The 25,024-nt window shown below is 33.6% G+C and overlaps 3 protein-coding genes across 3 annotated transcripts in view; 1 reads left to right on the top strand and 2 right to left on the bottom strand.

Annotated features, from left to right (window-relative positions):
• The window catches only part of LOC114327682 (exopolyphosphatase PRUNE1-like), a 414,555-nt gene that overhangs the window by 282,384 nt on the left and 107,147 nt on the right, over positions 1 to 25,024 (bottom strand). The window lies entirely within an intron of this gene.
• Positions 325 to 9,435, bottom strand: LOC114327686 (testis-specific serine/threonine-protein kinase 3-like). Its single transcript, XM_028276372.2, has 3 exons — positions 9,136 to 9,435; positions 5,620 to 5,876; positions 325 to 898 (listed from the first exon to the last, which is right to left on the bottom strand). The coding sequence occupies exons 1-3, from the start codon at positions 9,263 to 9,265 to the stop codon at positions 377 to 379; spliced, it is 909 nt and encodes a 302-aa protein (XP_028132173.1). The 5' UTR covers positions 9,266 to 9,435; the 3' UTR covers positions 325 to 376.
• Positions 11,994 to 25,024, top strand: part of LOC114327684 (uncharacterized) — a 76,031-nt gene continuing 63,000 nt past the window's right edge. Inside the window, exons 1-4 of the mRNA XM_028276370.2 lie at positions 11,994 to 12,214; positions 12,322 to 12,441; positions 12,502 to 12,782; positions 24,060 to 24,199. Coding sequence (XP_028132171.2) covers positions 12,094 to 12,214; positions 12,322 to 12,441; positions 12,502 to 12,782; positions 24,060 to 24,199 — 662 coding nt within the window. The 5' untranslated portion in view covers positions 11,994 to 12,093. The remainder of the gene's footprint in view (positions 12,215 to 12,321; positions 12,442 to 12,501; positions 12,783 to 24,059; positions 24,200 to 25,024) is intronic.

Below are 25,024 nucleotides of genomic sequence, written 5' to 3' on the forward strand. Positions count from 1 at the left end.
GTGCGTCGTCAATCAGTTCAAGATGGGTTATGGCTCGGTTCAGTCTGTCCAGAACCATTTTTTCGGCTACTTTGCATAAGGAGCTTGTGAGGGATATTGGCCGGTAGCTATCAGTACCGGTAGAAATACAAAATACTCACTATACGTCTTTTGTTTATTTAATAATAAATTCAGTGTTTTACTTCTTGTTTAGATGTAAGTTATTAAAAATAAATGAAGTCAATTAAGATTAAACATTAGTGCCTAAAAGAACTTAAATTAAAGCAGAAAAGTAAATTCGCGTAATAGTACCTAAATAACATAACAATAGAATAAAACGCTCAATGGGAATATGTAATATATATTTCGTAATATTAGACAACTAATAGCAAAGTTTTTAAATCAAGTGGCTATCAGATAAAGACACAAAAGGTCTATTCGTCATTTTGGCATTACACTTTACAGAAGCCAACCACAGATGACGCATAACTTGACTGATGGTTATCCTTAAGTGGGCATCCGGCTCCAAGATCCTAAGTAGTAAGTCCCCCAAGTTGTGAGAACACCAATCCAAATACTTGACGTTCCGATTCAATTGATCTTTGACCATTTGCCTCGTATCGGCATCGTCGAAAGGCATTTGGGCAAAGAAAAAGATGTACAAGACGCACCCTAAAGCCCAAATGTCGTACTTCTTGGGGTCGTACTGTTTCTTTAGCAACATTTCGGGAGGTACGTACGCTACTGATCCGCAAAACGTGTCTGACAGGATAGATTTGCCAGATTTGGTTCGGCAGTGTCTGGCAAATCCGAAGTCGCCTAGTTTTGCGGTGTTATCGTTGGATAGAAAAATATTTTCGCATTTGATATCTCTGTGCGCGATACCCAAATTGTGTAGGTAGTGAACAGCATCCACAATCTGAAATGAAATGGATTCATATACATTTTTATATAGCATATATTTATATAATCCAGGAAATAAAACTGAAAAAATGGCAAAACCTCGCAATTTTTTCGTTCAGCATCGATTTGTACAAAAATTTGGGATTAGACTCATTTCACCCTCCAGTTCATTTTCTATATTGAGCCGTTGTACGTTTTTGGTTTTTAAGGGCGAGAACTACCACTAATTGTAAACAATTATAAAATAACATTTTAAACATTAATATGGTCAATAATTGGTTTTTATTAGTTACATAATGATCGTTTTATGCTTTAGGATATAATGTCATCATATTTCAACCCTTAAAATTACCCTCGTTGGAGCTATATATATAAAAAAATTTATTTATCCTAAAAGAATGATTTCGGCCTTCATCGATTTACAAAATTTACATAAAAATTTGGGATTAGGACCATCTAACCCTGTACTTTAAATTCTACATATATCATGTTCAAGGGCGTTGATTATTTTTAGGGGTGTAAACTACCCCTTAATGTCAAAAATTATATAAAAACACTGTAAACTTTAATATGGGTAAAATTTGGTTTTGATTGGTTAAATAATGATTGTTTTATGCTTTAGACGTAATATCATAATAGTTAAACCCTTAAAAACCATCCTTAATAACATTGCAATTTTTATAAGTAGATAATTTAATAGATCTATACAGAAAACAGTAGAATCAAAGAAGTACAAAAACATTTATTTACACAAAAATACGAATTTACAAATAATGTACAAATACAAATAGTTTTACAAATAGTTAGGCACATTGAAAATGCTCTATTACACTCCCAAGCGGACTATTGAGATTTTTCGAAAGAAAAAATTCGTTTTATAAACATAGGTTCTTCATTTATGGTGATAAAAATATTTTTCAAAAACGATTTTGTAGGGTTTTTGAAGAGCTATAAGACTGTAAATTAAATTCCGTAAGATCCTTAGTTTTTAATTGGGGTGAGTTTAAACAGCTCGAATAAGGGGGTGTTTGCTCGTAAATAGTGGTTTTAAACGGCTATATCTCGCTAAATATTCATTGTAAAGAAAATTTATGTAAAAGGAAATGTTAGTTATTAAAAAAGCTACAATTTAGTAATCTATTATTCTTTTCGTATCTCCAGTATTTTCGGAGATATTTTGAAAACAATGCAGGAAAGTTATTATTAAGGATATATTTTTTAATGCTATATGGAGAGAACAGATACCAATTGACTGGCAGAGAGCTCAGGTTGTACAGTTGATTGAAATATTAATACGGCTACGCGGGATCCAGACCTAGTAACTTGTGATTTTTCTTTAAAATTGATTGTTGTCGAGTTATACGCGATTTAAAATTTGAAAAATGCGAAAATGGCCATTTTCAAGGCTTAATAACTCGGTTAAATATAAATATTATAAAAGTCAGAAAGTGACCTAATCAAAGTTTAAAGCCTCCTCTACAAGATCCTAAAGAAAGTTTTGTCATTATGTTATTACTAAACTGTCATTTTTAATTATTAACAATGGGCGCTAAGCGCATATTATGCGGCCTTCAATGGCGATTGCGTAAGAGATGCACCATTCCAGCCGTCCAATGGAGCATCTCACTCGCACTCACCTTGACGGCCACCTCAATACACGCTTAAAGCTCATTGTTGATAATTAAAAATAACATCTTAGTAATGAAGTAATGACAAACATTTCTTCAGGATCTTGTAGAGGTGACTTTAATCTTTAATTTGGTCAGTTTCTGACTTTCATATTGATTACTTTTAACCGACTTATTAACCCTTGAAAATGGTTATTTTAGCTTTTTAAAATTTTAAATCGCGTATAATTCGACAACAATCAATTTTAGAGAAAAATAACAAGAGACCTTTTTTGCTGAGAATGACCCAAAGAATCTAAGAAAAATTTGTTCGAAGTGAAAAAAATTATTTTTGTGAATTTGTTTAAAAAAATTGTTTAAACAATTTTCCGACCGCAGTACGGCCTGATACCCTGTGGATTTGTTATAAGGACCTCTTTTTGAGTAAGTTTGTGCAAAAAAATCGAATAGGAATAATTTACCTAACGGAGGCGACGATACAGCTTGGACTAATAAATATTTTCGATGCCGAATATTTCCAAAACATTTTTAGAACTGGCAACGCAGTGTTCATTCCAGTAGAATGTCGTATATAATTCTGTATCGCTCTGACGGTAAGAAATTCATATATCTGCTCACTAGATGGCTTTTGGCCTGCCATTTATTAGGCGAATATAGCAGAGGTCTCGTTTTCCTTCGTAAGATGAGATATCTTCCCGTATTAATATTTCAATCAACGGTAATACTTAGGTAATTTACAAATAGGGCGATAGAAAGAATTCCAGCAACTACAGAGGAGTAACCATAGCCATGAAAATATACGAAAAAATATTTGCAAAAGAATATCCGGAAAACTTGATTGCACACTTAAAGAATCACAAAGCGGATTCAGAACAGACAGAAGCACCCATGATCGTATATTTACCATCAAAAAAATAATATAAAAATATTAGGAACAGGAAAAAGACGTATCGGGCGTATATAGACTTTGAAAAGGAAAAAGGTAAGTAGTCCGTTCTTTAAGCTCAGCCGCACACCAAAGAAACATGAAACGAAAAACATGAAACATGAAACGAAAAACATGTTTCATGAACCTAAAACACTGCTAAACAAATCTCAAAGTACGCCTACCAATGAAACGAGTATGATTCATGCTCATGACACATTTTTATTTTCGGAGAGTTTCATAAATGGGCGGACGTTTATTTGTTTAGCACTGTTTTATTTCCATGAAACGTAATTTACGTTTCATGTTTCTTTGGTGTGCGGCTGGGCTAACGGTAAAATATTGCAAAACCTCTAAATTTTAAAGAACTGCTTGGATAGACATGAAATTTGGCATACACATAGCTAACAAGTCAAAGAAAAAAAGTGATATTGTGCCGATATGTGCTTTTGCCCTGGTGGTTTTCACCTCCTCTTGGGGGTGAAAAAATATTCGTCCAAAGAAAGTCAGGAAATGGATATACTGGCTAATTTTAAGTAACTTTTGTTCTATATTCTATAGAGTTTTTTCACTAAGTCAATACTTTTAGAGTTATTTGGCAGTGAATATGTTTATTTTTTCAACAAAATAACCACGCTTCTAGACGGTTTTTCGCAAATAACTCAAATAGTAAGTATTTTGTCGAAAAAACATTCTTAGCAAAAATATAGCGTGTAAAAAATTTAAAAAAATGGTGTATACATCACGTCTCTACATTTAGTAGAAGCAGAGTTATAGCTAATGAAAAATAGGTTCATATTCGTCAAATTCCAAATGGAATACTTTAACGTGAAATAACCAAAAATGAAGCACATTTCGGGGAAAACTCATTACAACTTATTAAAGTGTTTAAAAGAAGCTTCATTTTTGTTTTATAAAAAAAATTTCTAGCATCAAAATTAAAACAAGTTACGCTCAAAATAAAGTTAGCCCCTTTTGGTTTTGGTAAAAAAATCGAGAAAATCACCCCCTAATTATTATCTTAAATGAACTTAATCGTTACGACTTCACAAGTTTCTTGACTCGTGTATATATTGTTTATATGATCTGTAAGTTTCATCGGTTCAAAGTCCTTACTATTTAAGGGCTGTAGTTAAAAGGGGTTGAACGAGTCACTGATCACGAATGTATGCAAATTTAGAAACACCAAATCTTAATGAATTTTTGTCTAACAAAAAAAAAACAAAAAAATACATGATATTCAGAAAAGCAAATCTGACTTTTTTGTTTTTCGAGATTTTTGGTATCTCTAACAATTTTTAAGTTATTTTGAAAAAAAAGCATATTTTTCAAAATTTAAATTTTTAAAAATTTTACTTTGAAACCAAATTTTTTCAAAAATAATCACTTTGAATGGATGAAACTTACAGATCATATAAACACAACATAAGTAAAATAATTTGTGGAGCGCTAACGATTAATTTCATTTAAGTTGCTAATTAGGGGTTGGTCTTTCCGATTTTTTTTGCAAAAACAAAATGGACCAACTTTATTTTGAGCGTAACTTGCTTAAATTTAATGCTAGAAACTTTTTGTAAAAACAGAAATAAAGCTTTTTTTAAACGCTTTAAAAAGGTGATACTGGATTTTCCCCAAAAAGTGCTTAATTTTTTCGATATTTCACGTCGAAATATTCTATTTGAAATTTGGTGAATATGAATCTATTTTTAATTGGCTATAACTCTAGTTCTACGAGATCCAGAGACCTAACGCGTACACCATTTTTTTTACTTTTTATAGGCTATATTTTTGTTAAGAACGTTTTTTTCGACAAAATACTTACTTTTTGAGTTATTTGCGAAAAACCGTCTAAAAATGTGGTTATTTTGTTGAAAAATGAACATATTCACTCGCAAATAACTCGAAAAGTGTTGACTTGGCGAAAAAGCTCTATAGAACAAAAGTTACTTAAAATTAGTTAGTTTACCCATTTCCGGACTTATTTTGGACATATATTTTTTCACCCCCAAGAGGGGGTGAAAGTCACCCCTAGGGCAAAAGCACACATCGGCACAATAGCACTTTTTTTCTTTGACATGTAAGCTATACGATTGCCAAATTTCATGTTAATCCAAGCGGTTCTTTAAAATTTAGAGCAAAAACCGTGAAATAATGGACTGATGACTTATTAGATTATAGACTCACCTGTTTAAACAATACCCTAGTTTTTTGTTCCGTGAAGGGTCCGTTTTCTTTAATATATTCCAAAATATCGCCCAACTTACAAAACTCCATAAATACATAAATTTTACTCGGTGCCTCAACAATCTTATACACTTTTACTATATTGCGATGATTGACCATTCGGATAATATCCAGTTCCCTGGGGACAAATTTATTGATAAATTCCTCACGTGGGTTTTTCTTGTTTATTACCTTACATGCTGATTTCTGATTTGTGCCTAAAAACAAAACTATAGTCATTAATAAACTGCTCGTCACAAATTAAGGATATTATCAGAAAATGCTTTAAAAACAAAAATATTCAAAAGTAGATCAAAATTCTTTATTATGATAAAGATGACTGCTGCATCTCTTGTAGCAAAAATCTATATACCAACCAATTCAAAAGTTTGACAAAAAAAATAAAAAACTGAAATTGACAAAATTTCTTGTAACACCAGAATCATTTTCAAAATCAACAAAAAATTACTTAATAGTTGGTGTGTTTTTCACACAAGCAGTGGGAATAACCGCTTGGCAACGTATTGGCATACTTTCCACTAAATTTTAAGCACATCTTGCCTGATTTTCTTCCAAAGTTGTGGCAATAGGTTTCTTAATTGCTGAAGAGTTTCAGTGCGTGGCTCGTGTGCATCTTATGCTTTCTGGAGTTGATCCCGGGGCCGCCGCTACCATGTGTGCAAAGTGTGCATCGCACACGGGCGGCCGATTATAGGGGCGGCCAAAAGCAGGTCACTGATGATAATATTTTTTTAAAACGAAAATAAATTCAAAAAATTAAATAATAATGATTCAGGTATTTCTATAAACTCTAATATTCCAAACAATCTAAAAAATGCCGGAAAATGTTATTTATTATAATATGAACTGTCAATTTGCAGCTGTAGTCATAAAGTAGTTCCGGGAATGCTTTTTAATTCAAAGTGGCTGGCGGCTTTCGGATTGGCGAAATATCGGAAAATATTTTTATCTACGTGGTCCATATGCGATTTTTTCAAATTCTGAACATTTATGATTTGTATGTTTATGAGAGTACGATACGACAATAGGATACTTTCCGAGAATTTAGATAACTGCTTGTTAAGTTGCTGTCACTGAGTAATAAGTATTTTTTAATACTCGATGGTTTAAAAAATATTTTTTATTACTCGATGGTTGCTCAGTTATAAAATTGTTCCTTTATGCTTATGTATGGTTATATGTAGATGGGTTATAGTTCAGACTAAGTTGAGAATTTGATGATTTTAGACACGCTTTTGATAAACGATTTTGTTTGTAATATATAGTAGTGTGCCCGTTTCTTTTGCACACTACTGTATTTCAAATGGGCCTGGATCCCGCGTACCAAAAAAAAGTTGATTAATGGCAAGTTGAAAATTTATTAATAGCTTAACGGTATGTAGTCGGGCAAACTTTGATGTACGGGAACACTGGAACAGGGGAAGTTTTAATTGTGGAACAGTTTAAAAATTTGGAACGTCAAATTATGAAAACGTCCCATGTATTACTTTCATTAAACTCTCATGCAAAAATCAGACTGCTATTACTAACCAACAGGATTCCTGTCATTTGACATGTTCTTCGTGTTCCACTCATTAAAATGCCCAGTTGGTGATAAACACCAGTCTGATTTTTGCATGAGAGTTTAATGAAATGATAACAAATCAATTGGAAGTTATATCCGACAAAATACATGGAACGTTTTCGTAGTCTGACGTTCCAAATTTTTAACCTGTTCCACAATTAAAACTTTCCCTGTTCCAGTGTTCCCATACATCAAAGTTTGTCCGATTAGACACAGTGAAGCTATTAACAAATTTTCAGCTTGCTATTAATTAACTTTTTTTGGTACGCAGGATCCAGGCCTATATATTTAAATATATTAGTAAACAATTAAGCATGCCGAAGGTTGTAAGTAGTCTTGTAAAAAAAATTACACATGCACTGTCTTGTAAACAGGGGCGTCATTTGGGCGTCCAGGGGGGCATTTGCCCCCCCCCCCTGGCCCTAAAAACTGACTGAAATTTACAAAAAATACATCAATATTCATCATAACATCATATATAATGTATTGTATATATAGTGCTTGCCCCCCCCCCCAAACAAAATTTCAAATGACGCTCCTGCTTGTAAACGACTAAAGTGTTGGAAGGGAGCGGCAAATATTAAGTTGCACACGGGCGGCCAACACTTTAGCGGCGGCCCTGGTGATCCCAAGTATTTTCAATGAAGTTGAGATCAGGAGACCTAGGGGTAATGGCAAATGAGGATTACCTTGATTTTCTCAAGCTTCAACTACAGTGGCAGACAGATGCGGATTTGCATTTTCATGAAGAAAAATGAAGTCTTGGCGGCGTGAAAATGTGGAATAATATTGTTGATGACTTCATATCTCTACAAACTCACTGGTCATATTCCTGTTCAAAACTAATAGGTATGTTTCGGTTGTAAAAAGAAATTTCACCCCACACTGTAACAATACCTCCTCGAAATGCACGAATTTTCTGGACATGTCGACAATTTCTTGGCACTAGCGGATTGGTCCAAATACGTAAGCGGCGACTATCGCAATACCATCCATAACGAGACTTGTCGGTAAAGAGTACATATTTTCATTCTTCCTGCCAGTTTCGATGTTCCAGAGCAGAGCCCAAGCTAGTCTTTGGCGTCTGTACCTACTCTGCGGTGAGTGGAGCTCGATTGGCGATATTCGAGCTGAAAAAGTAATCCTAACGATCCTGATGGACGGGCATAGAAAATTTCGGCTTACCAGTTCTGAGCGGTTCCGAAACATTTACCGTTTCGTTGAAACGATTGACTAACCAAGAAACTACATTTTGCGATACATTAAAACTGTCACCTAGATCCACTTGCTTAGCCCCAGCCTGGATCCTGGATCATGCTAATAGCCATATTTGCCTGTGCAACCTTCCTTATTTTCATACCTCTACACTAAAAAACTTCGAAATATAAGGATAAGTATTGTTTAGAAATTCTGTACAGTTCAGAGACAGACTGAACACATGCCTTCTAAATTATTGTGATAAAAATTTACTGATAATTTTGTTTGAATAAAAAAAGATTTAATTGCACTGTTTACTTCCATTTCATATGAAAATAATTAAATTTTTTCGATAGCAAAAGTTTTATTGGACTTAATACCAATACCTAGGTAGGTATCCTTAACTTTTGACGAGCAGTTTATTTATTAGGTAGGTATAGAGAAATCTTAGTTTCCTCTTTCCGAGTTTTATGTACCTATACATTTTCTTATCTCAGATTATGATACTGTATCACTTCTGAATAAACAGTTTATTTCTTCAGTGTTTTTTCGAAATACTCTTCGTATATTATCCTTTCCCAAATATTGTTTTTTAGTCGCGCTTTTTCTTCGGATTTTGGTCATGTAGTCATCTTATTATTTTTATTATCAATATTTTTCCACGTTTTTTAATAAATTATAAATTGTATACAAACCACAGCGAGTAGCTAGACAGACTTTGCTGTAGGCTCCTTTTCCGATCACTTGTCCAATACAAAAACCAAAAATACTTGAATTTTTAGAACATCTTTCAGAAATTGACAATTTCTTTAACGTTTCTAACATGTTTACTGTGGAAGCTAATTTTTAATGGGGACTGTTAAATTATTTTCAAAAACTTTTATTAACCTATGACATGCCTGTCAGAGCTAGCGATACTTTGATATTATTTATATTTAAATAGTTTTAGAAAGTTCGGTTAACTTTAATTCATAATATGCTTTCGAAAAGGGGTTGCTATTTTGTTATATTTTTTTTATGTAGGTAGAGAAAATCTTCTTCTTCTTGATGTGCCTTTACATGACGAATGTTGGCGATCATCATGGCAATCTTTATCTTATCTGTAGCAGCGCGGAAAAGCTGCACGTTGCATGTTGCTACATAGCATATAGCATGTAGCTATCTATATAGCTTTTAGGAGAGCATATTATGTGGATTCATTTCGCATTACGCATTATGTGCCCGATTGTTAACTTTCGAGATTTGATGGAGGGTAGAGGAAATGATGAATTATAATAAATATTTATTAAAAACGTTTCAATAAACCTAAGTAGATCGTTTCCCAACTTAAATTAAATTTAATCCTTTAAGATTTACTTTGTAGCTTTGTATTACAAACTTCCTTATACCAGGCAACAATTAGGCATTCCAATGAAACGTCAAACATGGCCGGGTGTGGGCAAAATCTAACCTTACATCGACATTAATTTGTAAAGAAAATCCTGTTTGGTTGCTTTTTTATGTTAATTGTGTAGGGAAATCTGCAAAATTGTGATAACAAATTACATATGAAGTAGTTTATCGCCTACAGGACTGAATTATCCCATATTAGTTACCAGTTTGTGTCAATAACTACTATGGGATAATTCAGTTATGTAGGCGATAAACTAGTTTATATTTATTTGCTATCACAATTTCGGTGCACAATTAACAATAAAAAACAAAACCAAACAGGATATTCTATACAAAAACTAATGTAAACCCTAAATTATTAAATTTTTGCCCACTGCCGGCCATATTATATCACGTGATTTGGAATGGTCAATTGATGAGCATGCTTGTATGTTGGGCTGCCTATATAAGTTACTACTGGATTATAATTATTTAGTATAAGATATACTTACGGTGACCATATCTTTTTAAAGAAAAAAAAGTACAAAAAAACAAAAGTGTATTAAAAACGCAAAATGTATCTTTTTATTGGACAAACATAACTTTTTGTCAATAAAAATAAATAATCTATGTAGCTAAACATAAAAAATTATATCAATTAAATTAAACATAACATATTATATTAACTTTAAAAAAGTTAGAAGTGAAACCTGTAATTAAAATTATTTAGATGAGGGACGTGGAATAGCCTCATCCTCATCTTCTTCCGGTTTTTTGTACCATTCATATTTTTCTGAACTTAAAATTAATTTAAGAAGGTCCGGCTTCGACTGAAATAAATGAAACATTTCATTACAAGTCTCATCAAAATTTGCGTACATCTGCATCGCTGCCTTGAGAGTGGAGATGGACATTTGTGACTTTTCCGACGTCCAATAATTATTTATTACAGAAAATAAACGCTCGATAGCTGCACTAGTACCCGGAAGACAAACCATAAATTCGCATAATATTTGTAAGTTTTTCAGTTTGAATTGATCTACACACTTAAAAACTTCAAGCCATCGATCCTGACTATTTTTTTCTTCTCTGTTCCACTCAGCAATTTTTTCACTTGTAGCCACGTCTTTCAAAATTCCCAGTTCGTCAAAGAGTTGATCTTCATTTAAAATGGTTGCCTTGATATACAGTATAAAAGCTTCAAAAGAATAGCAAACATCGTTTCATGTTATTTCATTTCTTAGATCTATCCATTTGAATAGTTTGGACTCATAAAGATTTGTACTCCAGTTTTCTAGGTAGGTTACACATTTTGTGTAAAAATGTCTCACTTGTGTACTGAAGTTTTCAGTAGCGGCTTGCCCGTCTTCAAGTTTACCAAGACATTCTCTCACTTTAAGCGGCAAAAATAATGCGTCCTACTGATGTTGTAATTTGTTTTTAAGATTAAAGTATTCTTGGGCAGCATCTGTCGCATTTATTTTATCACCTTCTACTTTCAGAATGGCTTCATGAAACTGCAATGGCAGTAGCATTAGCAGCGGCAACGCGAGTGAGCTATTTACAAGTTCACGCTGCCCACTTCCCTGCCCAATTCCCTGTCCAACAGGACTGAGTATACATGCGGTACTTATAAAAGATAAAAATATTTATTTTTTTAGAAAAAATAAGTACATTTGCGTGTCCTTAGAAATGTTTTAAAGTACATTAGGACAATATATAAAAATAAGTACTGTCCTATTTAAATAAGTACATATGGTCACCGTAGATATACTGGATTATGTAGTGATATATATTTTAAATACCAATAAAATTAATATTAAAATATTAAAATATTTAGAACATTTCATAATTCGTTTTAAGTAAATAAAATCGTCATCAATCAACGATAAAATACATTAGACTATATGTATATTTGGTTGCCTATGCAGTAAAGTATTATCTTTTTTTTACAAATTTACTTTTTATTTAATTCTTTTGCTAAATCATTATTAATTAATTAATTAAATTTTTGATACATTAAGGCAACACGTAAGTATTTAAATTTTTTTTTGATAAATTTAAGTTTTAGAAAACTGTTTTAAATCAAAATCTGTAGTAATTTTCGTTTTGCAATGGTTCCCACATTTGCTGTGCGGTACGTCAAAATACATACATTTTTGTCAGAATTCAATTTGAAAAGTATTACGAATGGTTTCTATTTATTTTAAAAACAAATCGCACATTTTGCAGCTGAATCACGCTGAATATTGTTTAATTTATAAAAGTGATTACCTAAATAAATGGCGCTACAAACCTTTCGCAGCGTTGAAGAGATTCCTCGACATTTTAGAAATATATTTTCCCAATATGTACAATTTAATTTTGTGCAGTCTGAAGTTTTAGACGACATTATATATTCGGGTACGTATTTTAATATTTATTACGTTCTTTCCATTGTTTTTGTATTATACATTACACTGTATAAATAATAGATATAGAATGTGTCTTTGAATAATACTTTTTTGTAGATGACTCCATCGTTGTTTCTGCGCCTACAGGTTCGGGGAAAACAACGATTTTTGAGTTAGCGATAGTTAGGTTGTTAATGCAAGTTGAAAATGATACTTCAGGATTTAAAATAATTTACAGTAAGTACTTAAATAAAACTATGAGTATAATATTTATTTATATGTCCTTTATTTTCTTAGTATCCCCCATAAAATCCCTTTGTCAAGAACGGCTCGTAGATTGGAACAACAAATTTTCTCGTTACGGTATCAATTGTATCTGTGTAACGGGAGATTCTGAAAATGTCGACTTCCGAAACTTGGTTCATCACAACTTGATCATTTCTACGCCGGAAAAATGGGACAGTTTGACCAGGAAATGGAAGGATAACGAGAGTATGGTCAGAATAGTGAAATTGTTTATGATAGACGAAGTTCATCTACTGAATGAGGAAGATCGCGGGTCAACGTTAGAGGTTATTGTAAGTATAGAATCATATATCATTTAACGATGTTTTAGACTGCTCTCTAAAGAACGTGGGAACGTTGGGTGCTCCGTGCTCGGTGTAGCTGCTCAAATGGATACGGCATGCGCTCCCGCAAACCGGTTGAATTAGGGTGGCCATAAATGGTTTGGCTCAGACCGGGACATCGTCGGGGGGGGGGGGATCCCCCGGTGAAGTTAATCCATGGAAATGGGTTGGTTTGTGAAACAAAACTAACATTATGTTTCTTCTTATTTATTACCTACAAGGTTAAAAACTATCATAGCAAATTCGTGTTTCTTCTTACACTAACAAAAAATGGCCCACTTCCACTTTAAACTTATTTTTAGTTTGAGGGTCCTGCCTGTTCATCAGATTCTTTTTCTTTTTCATACCAAAAGTATTTTTGGGAACTACTTATTTTTCTCAATGCGTCTTTGTTTTTCAAGAGCATCTCGTAAAATTGGTCGCAGGTGTATTTAAAGTTCACTCGACACAAAACTCTGCAACAAAACACGCATTAAGTAGCACATACACGATACATTTTCATGCACTTTTTAAAACTTTACTAGTTTTTTTTAAGCTTTTGGCCACCCTAGGTTGAATCGAAGAGGGTGAGCGGCGAGCACCAACGTATCCACTATGTGGAGCTGCTACACCGAACACGGAGCACCCACGTATGGATACGTACCTTAATGTTCTATTGGGACCGTGCAAGTTCGGCAAAGCGACCTCTATTTCTACGCTCTGTAGTTTTATTCGCACTTTTAATTATATTGGCCAATTATATTAGTCCTGGTTGCTGGATAATTGTCAAGACCATAGTCCAAAAAAATAATGAGAAGAAAAAATAAGATGCAGGTTATGTTTAGCAAACGTAAACAAATGTATGTAGTAAATAAAATCAGTTATTAAAATGCAGTACTGCAAGCAAAATACAATTAATTAAATTTACCTTTATATAATAATTGCATATCATATCAATATTGTGGAGCAATATATAATTTTTCTGAGTCAATGACAGAAGGTATGAAATATACGTCAGTTTGACAATTTCAATTGACAATATGAATTATTTAAGATAGTTGCAATATTTCTACGCGACTCGCGCACAGTCGTTTCTCGTTTCCCTTTCCAAGTACTTGCACACCGCGAATAGCCTAGGTCTTATACATTCTGGGCCAAAATTAATATCTCACCTTAAAAATTGGGTCATTTTTGATGTCTCGTATTTCCTAAACCTGTTGTCCGATTTAAAGTGATTTTTTCAATATTCGTACCATCAATGCAACACTATCACAACCCAAAAATTACCATTTTTTGTTTTTTATGAATCTGTAATGGTAATGGATAGTCTAACATATTGCAAGAGTATTATAACTTAACATTAATATTGTTTAATAATGTCTTATATTAAATTTTGAGTTATAATACCCTTTCATTATGTTAGACTACCCATTACCATTACAGATTCTTTAAAAAAAACAAAAAATGGCAATTTTTGAGTTGTGATAGTCTTGCATTGATGGTGCGTATGTTATAGCCTTATTTCTTTAAAAATATCGCCGTAATAATGCTGTTGCTAAACAGGTAAAGTTTCATTGTATACCAGATGTACGAATCAAACAGTGTTCTTTTCTCAATGTTCGCATCACCCTGTGGAATTTTCTAGCATTTATAAAATAGTGAAACTAAAACCCAAATAGCCTGATGTTTTCTCAACATTCTGTTTTTTTATTAACTCGCTTATGTTGGACCATAAAAAAGTTAGGTACTTTAACAACTTCTTCTTTATGTGCCGTCTTCTACCGAAGGTTGGCGACCATCAAACGATAGGTTTCTCTGTTTTGTGCCGCATGTATTATGTTCGCAGCTTCTGGTATTTGAAACCATTCTCTCAAGTTTCTCAGCCAGGATTTCTTCTTCCTGCCCAAACCTCTTCTACCTTCAATCTTGCCTTCGACGATAAGCTGTAGCAGACTGTACTTATCATTACGGAACACATGGCCCAGGTATGACGCTTTCCTTCTTTTAACAGTTGTTAACAATTCCAACTCTTTACCCATTCGTCTCAATACCTCTGTGTTGGTCACTCTGTCTGTCCAAGGAATTCTCAGTATGCGTCGATACAGCCACATTTCTAGAGCCGCTAACTTCTTTATAGTTGCTGCTGTTAACGTCCACCCTTCTACTCCGTAAAGTAGCGTAGAGAGTACATAGCAGTTTGTGGCGCGCCATCGGAGGTTAACGCTTAGGTTGCGGTTGCTTAAGAGCTTTCTCATTTTTATGAATTTGGATCTTGCTATTTCAATTCGGATCCTAATCTCTACGTCTGGGTCCCACTTATCATTTACTTTATATCCCAGATATTTAAATCGGTGTACTCTTTCAATACGTTCGGCTTCAATATTCAGGTCGATATGTTGAATGTTCTTTTTACTGATCACCATAAATTTAGTTTTCTTTCTATTGATCTTCAGTCCAAATTGGTTGCCAGTTGTATTTACTCTATTTAGCATCATCTGTAAATCTTCGATGTTATCGGCTAGTATAACAGTATCATCTGCATATCGAAAATTACTTATTGGTACGCCATTAATCTTGATGCCCTCATTGTACTCTTCTAGTGCCTCTAGAAATATTTGTTCCGTGTACACGTTGAAAAGCAGTGGCGAAAGAATACAGCCCTGTCTAACCCCTCTAGAAATGGTTATGTTTTCACTCACCATATGTCCATTCTTTATGTGGGCTGTTTGATTCCAATATAGATTTTTTATAATCTGGATGTCCTTAGTGTCAAGTCCTGAAAGATGTAATAGTTCTATGAGTTTGTCATGTTTGATAGTATCAAATGCTTTCTCATAGTCGATAAAACATGCGTAAACATCTTTCTGTTGATCCAGGCATTTTTGAATCAAGACTTGTATTGCAAATAGGGGCTCTCGAGTTCCAAAACCGCATCTAAAACCGAACTGTGTTTTACTTATGCTGTGTTCTAATTTTGCTCGTATTCTGGAATGGATAATACGCAAGAATACTTTAAGGGTATGACTCATTAAACTTATAAGGCGATATTCGCTACACGTCTTAGAATTGGATTTCTTGGGAAGGGGCACAAATGTAGATTTCAGCCAGTCCGATGGAATTTGACCAGTATCGTATATCTTATTGAACAGTTTCAATACTACATTCATGTTGTTCTCGTTAAAAACTTTTAAAAATTCGACTGGTATTTCATCGCATCCTGTTGCTTTCCCATCTTTCGTTTGATCTATAGCTTTTATCACCTCACTTTTCAATATTTTTGGTCCATTCAGATCAAGAGAGTTCGTAGAAATATGACGATAATCCGTAAACAAATCTTTTATGTAAATTGCCCAAGTCTGTAACTGTTCTTCTTTATCTACAATAAGTTTGTTGTTCTCGTCTATTAACTTACCAAACTGTTTTTTCTTGTAAGTATAAGAAAACTCCTTAATTTTTTTATGCATGTTAAAACTATCGTGTCTTCGTTCTAGCTCTTCTATCTCTTGACATTTTTCTTGTAACCATTTCTCTTTGGATTCTTTTATCTTTCTGCTGACAGTTCTATCCAGTTCTTTATATTGTTCGGGATTATTCTTATTTTCCCTCCTTCTGTCCATGAGGTGTAATATTTCATCTGTCATCCATTCGTTTTTCTTCTTCCGCTCGTAGTCACCAATTACTTCTTTCGCACCGTTGCATATAGCGTCCCTTAAGTTGATCCAGTCTCTTTCAATATCATCCGTATTTGTTGTTAAAGCAACATTACTATTAATGCTATTTGTAAGCTTGACTTTTATCTCGGGATTTCTAAGTTGATCCATATCTAATCTTTTGTTATTCTGTTTCTGGATTAAGGTTTTTAGTCTGACTCGTAATTGGGCTACAAGAGGATTATGGTCAGAGTTTATATCAGCTCCAGGATATGTTTTGGCTGATATTATTGCGTTACGGAATCGTTTGTTGATTGTTATAAAGTCTATCTGATTTCTAACGATGTACCCAGACTTGTCCTGTGGTGACCTCCAAGTGTACAATCTTCTTAATGGTAACTTAAACCAAGTATTAGTGATAATTAAGTTTTTCTCCTGGCAAAACTGTATTAGTCGATCACCTCGTTCATTTCTTGTTCCCAACCCATACTTGCCAACTACATCACTGACTTCGCCTTTTCCTATTTTGGAGTTAAAATCTCCCATTACCATGGTTATGTCTTGTTTCTTTAGGTTTTTTATGATTTCGTCTAATTGTTCGTAAAACTCTTCAATTTCTTCATCAGTACTCTCAGATGTGGGAGCATAAACCTGAATTATATTTATGTCTAGAGGGTGCGCACTTATCTGGATCAACATGCAGCGTTCTGAATATGGAATAAAATTTTTTATATGTTTTCTGATTTTATTATTTACTAGAACCGCTACTCCATGCCTATGGTTGACATCTTCTTCTCTGCTGCCTGAAAAAAATATTGTTGCATCCTCCTTCTCGCACTTACCATTACCTGGCCATCTTATTTCACTCATCCCCAGAATATCAATTTTGAGCCTCTTCATTTCATTAATTGCGTTGTTTAGTTTTCCAGTCTGATAAAGAGTTCTTACGTTCCATGTAGCTATCTTAACAGTATATTTTCTGACATTTTCATTTGTTTTATCCAGTCGCATATTTTCCACGCAAGGCCTGGTTCCCACCGTTGCGTGGCCGGTCTCTGATTTCACATCGTCCAGCCCGGAAACTCGACGACGCCGGTTGCTAATCGGGTCGCATGGCATATCATCTTTAAATCTCCTACTCGTCATGATGGTTTTACTAGGGATATATAATGTGGTAGTCATCCCGTGGCTTTCCACATCCTTATGCCGTTGACTACTTAATAGTTCCTCCGCCTTCGAAGCCGATTTCTCAACTCCAGGACAAAAGAGTGTCCTACCACTTACCAACTCATCCGCCCGAAGCCGTTGGTCAGCAAGTGGCAGATCGCTTATACCGGCAATCACTCGGTATTGGGGAATTTAGGAGTGTATGAATGGAGAGCGGCGCAAGTTACGCGGTTTGTGTGTAGGGTGCGCGACATGTACATGCCACACACCCCCCGCGCAAAATGGACCTCTTCCACTCAAACACGGTCAAGAGGACTCATCCGACACTCGGGGTGTGGCTGAGATAGGTTCTAGGTAAATAGTTGGGTATAGGACGAGATGGAATGTTGGGTAGGGACAGCGGTCAGCTGCTCCTGCAGTCGCCTCTTACGACCAGTAGGAGATACTATGGGTGTATTCTTTTTAGTGGCCGCATCCCACACGGCCGATTTTAACAACTAGCCATTTTTTATATCAATACAGTGTTTTTAAATAAATATGGCAAACTTTAAGGGGTAATTCTGCATGAAAAAATATTGACAGTTTGCTTTATAAACGTATGTCCACAAATGCTTCGTTTCTGAGATAGGGGGTGTTGAAGTTTTTCTTACAAACTGACGATTTATTTATTGCTTTAAAACCGGTTGAGATATGCAAATGAAATTTGGTGGGTTTTAAGACGTAGTTATTTCACATTTTTTTGCATACAATTAACAATTTAATATTCATCATTGGCGCGCATACGGCTAATATGAGCTGCCATATTACCCGTGAGCGCGCCAATGGTGAATATTAAATTTTTAATTTTACTTCAAAAAAGCTGCAATAACTACGTCTTAAAACCCACCAAATTTCATTTGCATATCTCAACCGGTTTTAAAACAATAAATAAATCGTCAGTTTGTAAGAAAAATTTCAACACCCCCTATCTCGGACACGAAGCATTTGCGGACATACGTTTATAAAGCAAACTGTCATTATTTTTTCATGCAGAATTACCCCTTAAAGTTTGCCATACTTATTTAAAAGCACCCTGTATTAAAAAAAGTTGAATGTCTCCGGAAAAACGGGTGTTAGAATTGGCGTCATTGTGGATAATTCATCTTCGAATTCATTTTCTTCCATTAATTCTGATATTTCCGTGATGCTACTGCAGGTTCATCAAAATAAATGGGACACACTGCAAGACTTTTGAGCCCTGATATTTGGCAACTACACATAATTCCACAATTTCCCTTGCAACTGTAGAAAATTAATTTGAAAATTTCAGGAGGTGCTGGAGTTTTGAAAGTTTGGATAGTTATCCAAATTTTTCCATGCTATTCCAGTCCCAATCTTCAGGACTACAGTATTTGCCAAGCCACGACTGAACCTGTTGATAAACTCGGAGATTGTGGAAACGGGCTGCATATTGTATTGGACGAATCTATGATAAGTTAAATGTATTTTTGGCTTGCTTGCTTGCTTGGCGAATACAGAGAATCACCTTTTTCAACCATATAAAGGGACGAAAAAACTTTCGACAACGACAGTGAGTAAAGATGCTTCGACTTTTTCACTGAAAAATAATGACGTTTTGCTAGCTAATTCAGAAGGATGTCTCTGTAAAATATTGATAAATTTAAGTTTTCCAATCCTGTGAGCATCCTGAAAAAGCATGTGGAGAAACAGCAAATTCTCTGCAATGACGTCGCCATACATATATACAGGTCCAGCGATATTTAAACGGATCATAGCCAATACATGTATTTCGGCTCTAGGCGGTTGGCCAACAAAATATTTTCAAATAATTATTATATTATACAAGTACAATACCTCAGTCGACTGCTGGATTCTGAACTAAGCTACGTAAATGCAAAAGACCGCCTACATTTACCATTTCATTCTGTTTTAAATCAACTGAACGGGTCTAGAGGTGAGCTAATTTACGATAGTGATATTTTATTCATTGTGATTTTTGTCTAACTGAATCAGTCATTGTGAAAACAATTCATGTTACAATGTGTAAACTTTTAAGGAAACGTAAAAATATTTTCATTAATAGTTGGATATTCCGAGATAATACAATATTTTATACAGTGAGCACGTAAAGGTTGGAATAAATTCATTTTCTCGAGAATGGATGATTTTGGTAAAAAATCCCAAAACAGTTCAATTTTTATTTTCAAATTGCGACTTTTTGACATATGTATCATACTAGTGACGTCACCCATCTGTACGTGATGACGTCATCTATAATTTTTTTAAATGAGAATAGGGGTCGTGTGATAGCTTATTTGCAAGGTAATTCAATTATCTATTCAGTAATATAAACATTAACTAATTATTTATACAGGGTGTCCAAAAAAAATTTTTTTTGAATTAAATTTATTGACAAAAAGAAGAATTTGTGTAATATATTTAACTTAAAATACATTTTACTGCTGTCAGAAAAAACAGGAAATAATGTTTATTTGACAAATAAATATTGTTTTTTGCATCAACTCAATATTAAAGCCGCCACCCACCTTCCTCTTAACAGTTTGAACATTTGATTTAAGCGAAAAGCGATTATTTTCCAAATAAACATTTTTTCTGTTTTCTGAGAACAGTAAAATGTATTTTGAACTAAATAAATTACATTCATCCTTCTTTTTATGTCAATAAATTTAATTCAAAACAATTTCTTTTGGAGACCCTATATAAATAATTAGGTATGTAAATGTTTATATTACTGCATAGAGAATTAAATTACCTTTCAAATGAGCTATCACACAACCCCTATTCCCATTTAAAAAAATAATCGATGACGTCATCACGCCCAGATGGGTGACGTCACGAGTATGATATATATGACAAAAAGTCGTAATTTAAAAATAAAAATTGACCTCTTTCGGGATTTTTTTCCAAAATTGTCCATTCTCGAGAAAATTAATTTATTCCAACCTTTACGTGCTCTCTGTATAAGTATTATGGGTTATAAAATATGGTCTTAGATTTTTTTCGCAATGACCGATTCAATTGTGATTTAACCGAGCAACGAAATATTCGTATATTAAACTCCTAATAAAAAGTGTTACCACTGTGGACCATCGTAAAATTCTACACGTGTTATTATTTTGTTTAGGTCACTATTACAAAATTGGGTTTGCTATTAGAACGCATACCATGCCATTAGTGCCAAACAAAAATAGAAAAATTTAGTAGTTTATGGAACGTTTTTATATAAGTGGATGATAATTATGCATCATGCAATATTTGTAAGATAAAGCTGTCTTATCAAACTTAGAGAACTTAGAAAACAAAATTTTAATACATTATTGTTTCCTATAATGCACAAAATGTTAAAGGTGGTACAAAATGATGTGAAAATGAAACATTTTGGATGCTTTGCACACACAATAAATAAACTTTATTGTGAACGATGGCTTAAAGGATGAGGAAATCAGCCACAATTTAACTTAAAAAAATGATTTTATTAACGTTTCAACTTCTACCTCAGATGTTGTTATCAAAAGTGATATAAGAAAATCATTAAAAATTTAACCAAAATAAAAAATACCATTACCCACTTTAAAAAGAGTTCTACAAGCAACTGCTAAACTTTTAGATTTTGAAAAAATCCAGGAAACGGGAATCCTCTCAAATTACTGCAAGATGTTTCCACATGTTGTAATTCGACATTTTATATGTTGGAAAGATTTATTCAGCTAGAAGAAATTGTTAAGGCTATTATAAGCATAACAAATATGTACGTAAACACTAGTTCAACAATGTATGAGTATTTTATTAAACTGTCGATAAACTGTTTCAACTTTTCTTGGCAGAATAAGGTTTCGACTAATTCCTTTTAAGGATTCAACAAATGCGGAAATAGCACAGAAAATAGAATCGCTCTTATTGCAGAAAAACTTGGAATGGAACAAAAAGATAAAGGATTTACGACTCAAATTTTATTAGAACATGAGAAAACATCTGCAGATCCGGATAATAATATGGGATCGCAGGATCAGCCACGAGGCACTACGACAAACAGGGCAATAATAGAAATGCAAAGATTTAGGGAATGCGATCGGTTGCCGCGAAATGAAGATTCGTTAAAATGGCGGAGAGAAAATAAATATATTTTTCCTTATCATGCACAAGTAGCTCAAGAACGAATTAGTGTCATTGGAACATCAGTGCCTTGCGAACGGTTATTTCCAAAGCTGGTCTAATTATTTCTGATTGAAGAACTCGAGTTAATTATAAAAAGGTTAAAAGGCTGCTATTCTGAAATTTTAATTTAAAAGTACCAAATAGTAACTAATAAGTATTTGTAGCAAATACTGGTATTTAAAGTTTACTTTGTATTTCGTTTTTAAGAGGGTAGGCGCAAAATTTCGGGACAATGCTATTTAAATGCATTTATTTCTTTCGAATCCTAAGAAAACTAGTAAGTATTTTTAAAAAATTTAAAAGCAGAATAAAAAATTACATAATAATTACGAGTGCTAAAAGTCCCTGAAAACTTCTATAATGTGTTCTATAACTTCTAATATAAGTTACAGCGGTAAAAAGAAGAGAAAATTGAGTGTGATTTTTAATTTCAAATATCTCATTCAAATGACAGTTTTTTTATTCTAATGGACTTTCGGCCCTAGATAATAATGTAATCTTTCATTCCGCGTTTATATTTTTCAAAAATACTTATTATTTTCTTAAAATTCGAAAAAAATGAATGCATTGGCCCGAAATTTGGCGCCTATGCTCTTGTTAGATTTTCTAATAACAATTAAGACAATGAAAAAAACATGAAATTATTTATTAATGCAATATTATTTTCATTACAAAAACTACTTTTTGAATAAAATTGTTTCTCATTCTAACAGACCTAATTTTATAATCATGACCTAGACTCCTAGACAAAATAATAACTATTTTGTTGCTCTGTTAAATCACAATCACAGATAAAATTTACGATGGGTTACGGTTACATGATTGCAAATACTTCTAGCCCACCTCTAGGTCAGAATCAGGTATAAGAATTATTATACGACCGGTTCCTATGGGTCCGCCTCGCGATCGCCCCAAGGAATAGAACCGAACCGACCGGCGACCTGACTACATGCAGAAGGCGATTGCAGAATTTGCAGATCCTTCTAGCTTTTTGTGCATACGCGGTACGAATAGATTATTTTATTTTTATAAGTTTAAGTTTATGGATACGTACCTATTTAAAACATATTTTTTCACCTAAAATATTGTCTGAAGCTATTTCTTTGTGGCGTTTATGTAATTTATTATTCTAAATACGAAATAAGCCACAATTTAACTTAAAAAAATATTTCGTTAACTTTTATTTCGAACGTCGTTGTCAAAACACAAAATATTAATAATTTAAACAAAAATGTTGTAGCTTAGTAAAAAAATCTTCTAATAATTGCCGATATGAATGAGTTAGAATAAATTATATTATTAGAAGAAATTTTTTTTACTAAGCAACAACATTTTTGTTTAATTTATTAATACTGTGTATTTTGAAAACGACGTCCGAAGTGGAGGTCGAAACGTTAACAAAATCATTTTTTAAGTTAAATTGTGGCTTATTTCCCATTTATAAAAATAAATTACACAAACGCCACAAAAAATAGATTTAGAACAATATACATAATATTATGTATAATGCCAATCATCACTATCCGTAAATAGATACACATGAAATATTTAGCACTATAAATATTAAAATAAATATTTTAGGTTAAATTATATGTTTTAAATACATATCCAAAAACTTATAAAAATAATAACCCATTCGTACCGCGTATCTGCAATCGCCTTGTCTGTGCATGTAGGTAGCGGGTTCGGTTCGGTTCTATTCCTTGGCGCGGTGCGGACCCTTAAGTCCGATTATGTACTTTCGGCTCATTCGGCTGGGCTCGCTATTTTAGTAAACTCCCAAAAAGAGAGATAGAAGTAGGAGGTTCTAGTTCAAAGATATTTTCTACATGCCAATGTTAATGTTGCTATGATTTCTGGTTTTAATGTCTGGAACTTTTATATTGGTCCACTATCTCAAATGCAGTTCAAACACTGTGTCTTAAAAAGCTATGTTCCATATTTCTTTAATTTATACTGTACATACATATATATAAAAGATGAATAACACATTTTTGAAGGTTTTAAAAAAATACATTCGACTGCTTCCTTTTTAATACCGTTGGCAAGACAAGAATGTCAAAGTCTCTTGTCTGCTACGTCAGCCACGACAGTCGCAAATAATGTCGCATACACTTTTCTGTAGATTGGCTAGTTTGCGAAAACTCTTTGCACCTTTTTTCCGGCGGCCAACCCTCCTACACATCGGTGGCGCAATATGACCAATGTTTTTTAGTTGTTAACCCGTTTAAGTCGTCATTTACTTTTTATTTAGGTCACCAGAATGAAGACAGTGCAGAATTCCATATCCATTAATGAGATTGAAAACTGTAAAATAAGATTTATCGCCGTGTCTGCAACGATTGGCAATGTTGAAGATATCGCAGAATGGATAGGAGGCAGTAAATATTTTCGGTGAGTAATGCATCATATAATTAGTTGTATTATTTCTTGCCGATTGTGGTTTTTGAAGAATTTGTGATACATTGACGTTACCTATATCTTGAAGTTTTAAGGGGTTGTGAAGTATCTTATTAAAGCTTTTAGAGAATCTGGAACAACAACAAGAGGAATTATTATTAGTAGGAGTCGACAAATACTAGTGTAAGCAGACGACGTCGATATCATAGCAAAAAGAAAGGCGTACCTGGTCCAATCGTTCACGGAATTGGAAGCAGCAGCAAAAAGAATGGTGCTACACCTTCATACTAACAAAACTAAGTACCTACGGTATCCGCCAAAATAAACAGTGCCGAAATTAAGAGGGCTGGGAAATTACGCAAGCAAGTTTCATTTATCATATTTGGCATACTTGTCATTAGCTGTCAACTTGACATTACGTTATGGTTAAAATCTTTGTCACTATGGTTCTTTCTATCGAAGAAAACGATTTTTTAGTAGAACATAAATTTCCGCTCACACGGAGTTGGACGGAATAATGGCCCATGTTTAAAATAAGTGTCAGAAAGATAATATTTTTCTCATAGGCATCTTTCAGTGCGTCACAGTTTTTCGATTTCTTTCTAACGCATTCAATTGTGACACAAAAAAGTCACGTCCGTGATTACAGACATTTATAACATGTATTCTAGTTGTCGATAGATGGCGCTATAATCGAAAAAAAAAGTATTTACGAATTATATAATATATCTACGAATATAATCTGTACAATTTATAAGACTATACAAATCAAAGAAAATACCATTTTATAAATGCAATAAAAACAATTGATTTGTTTTT

The sequence above is a fragment of the Diabrotica virgifera genome, chromosome 2 (assembly GCF_917563875.1).
Source record: "Diabrotica virgifera virgifera chromosome 2, PGI_DIABVI_V3a".
NCBI lineage: Eukaryota > Metazoa > Arthropoda > Insecta > Coleoptera > Chrysomelidae > Diabrotica > Diabrotica virgifera.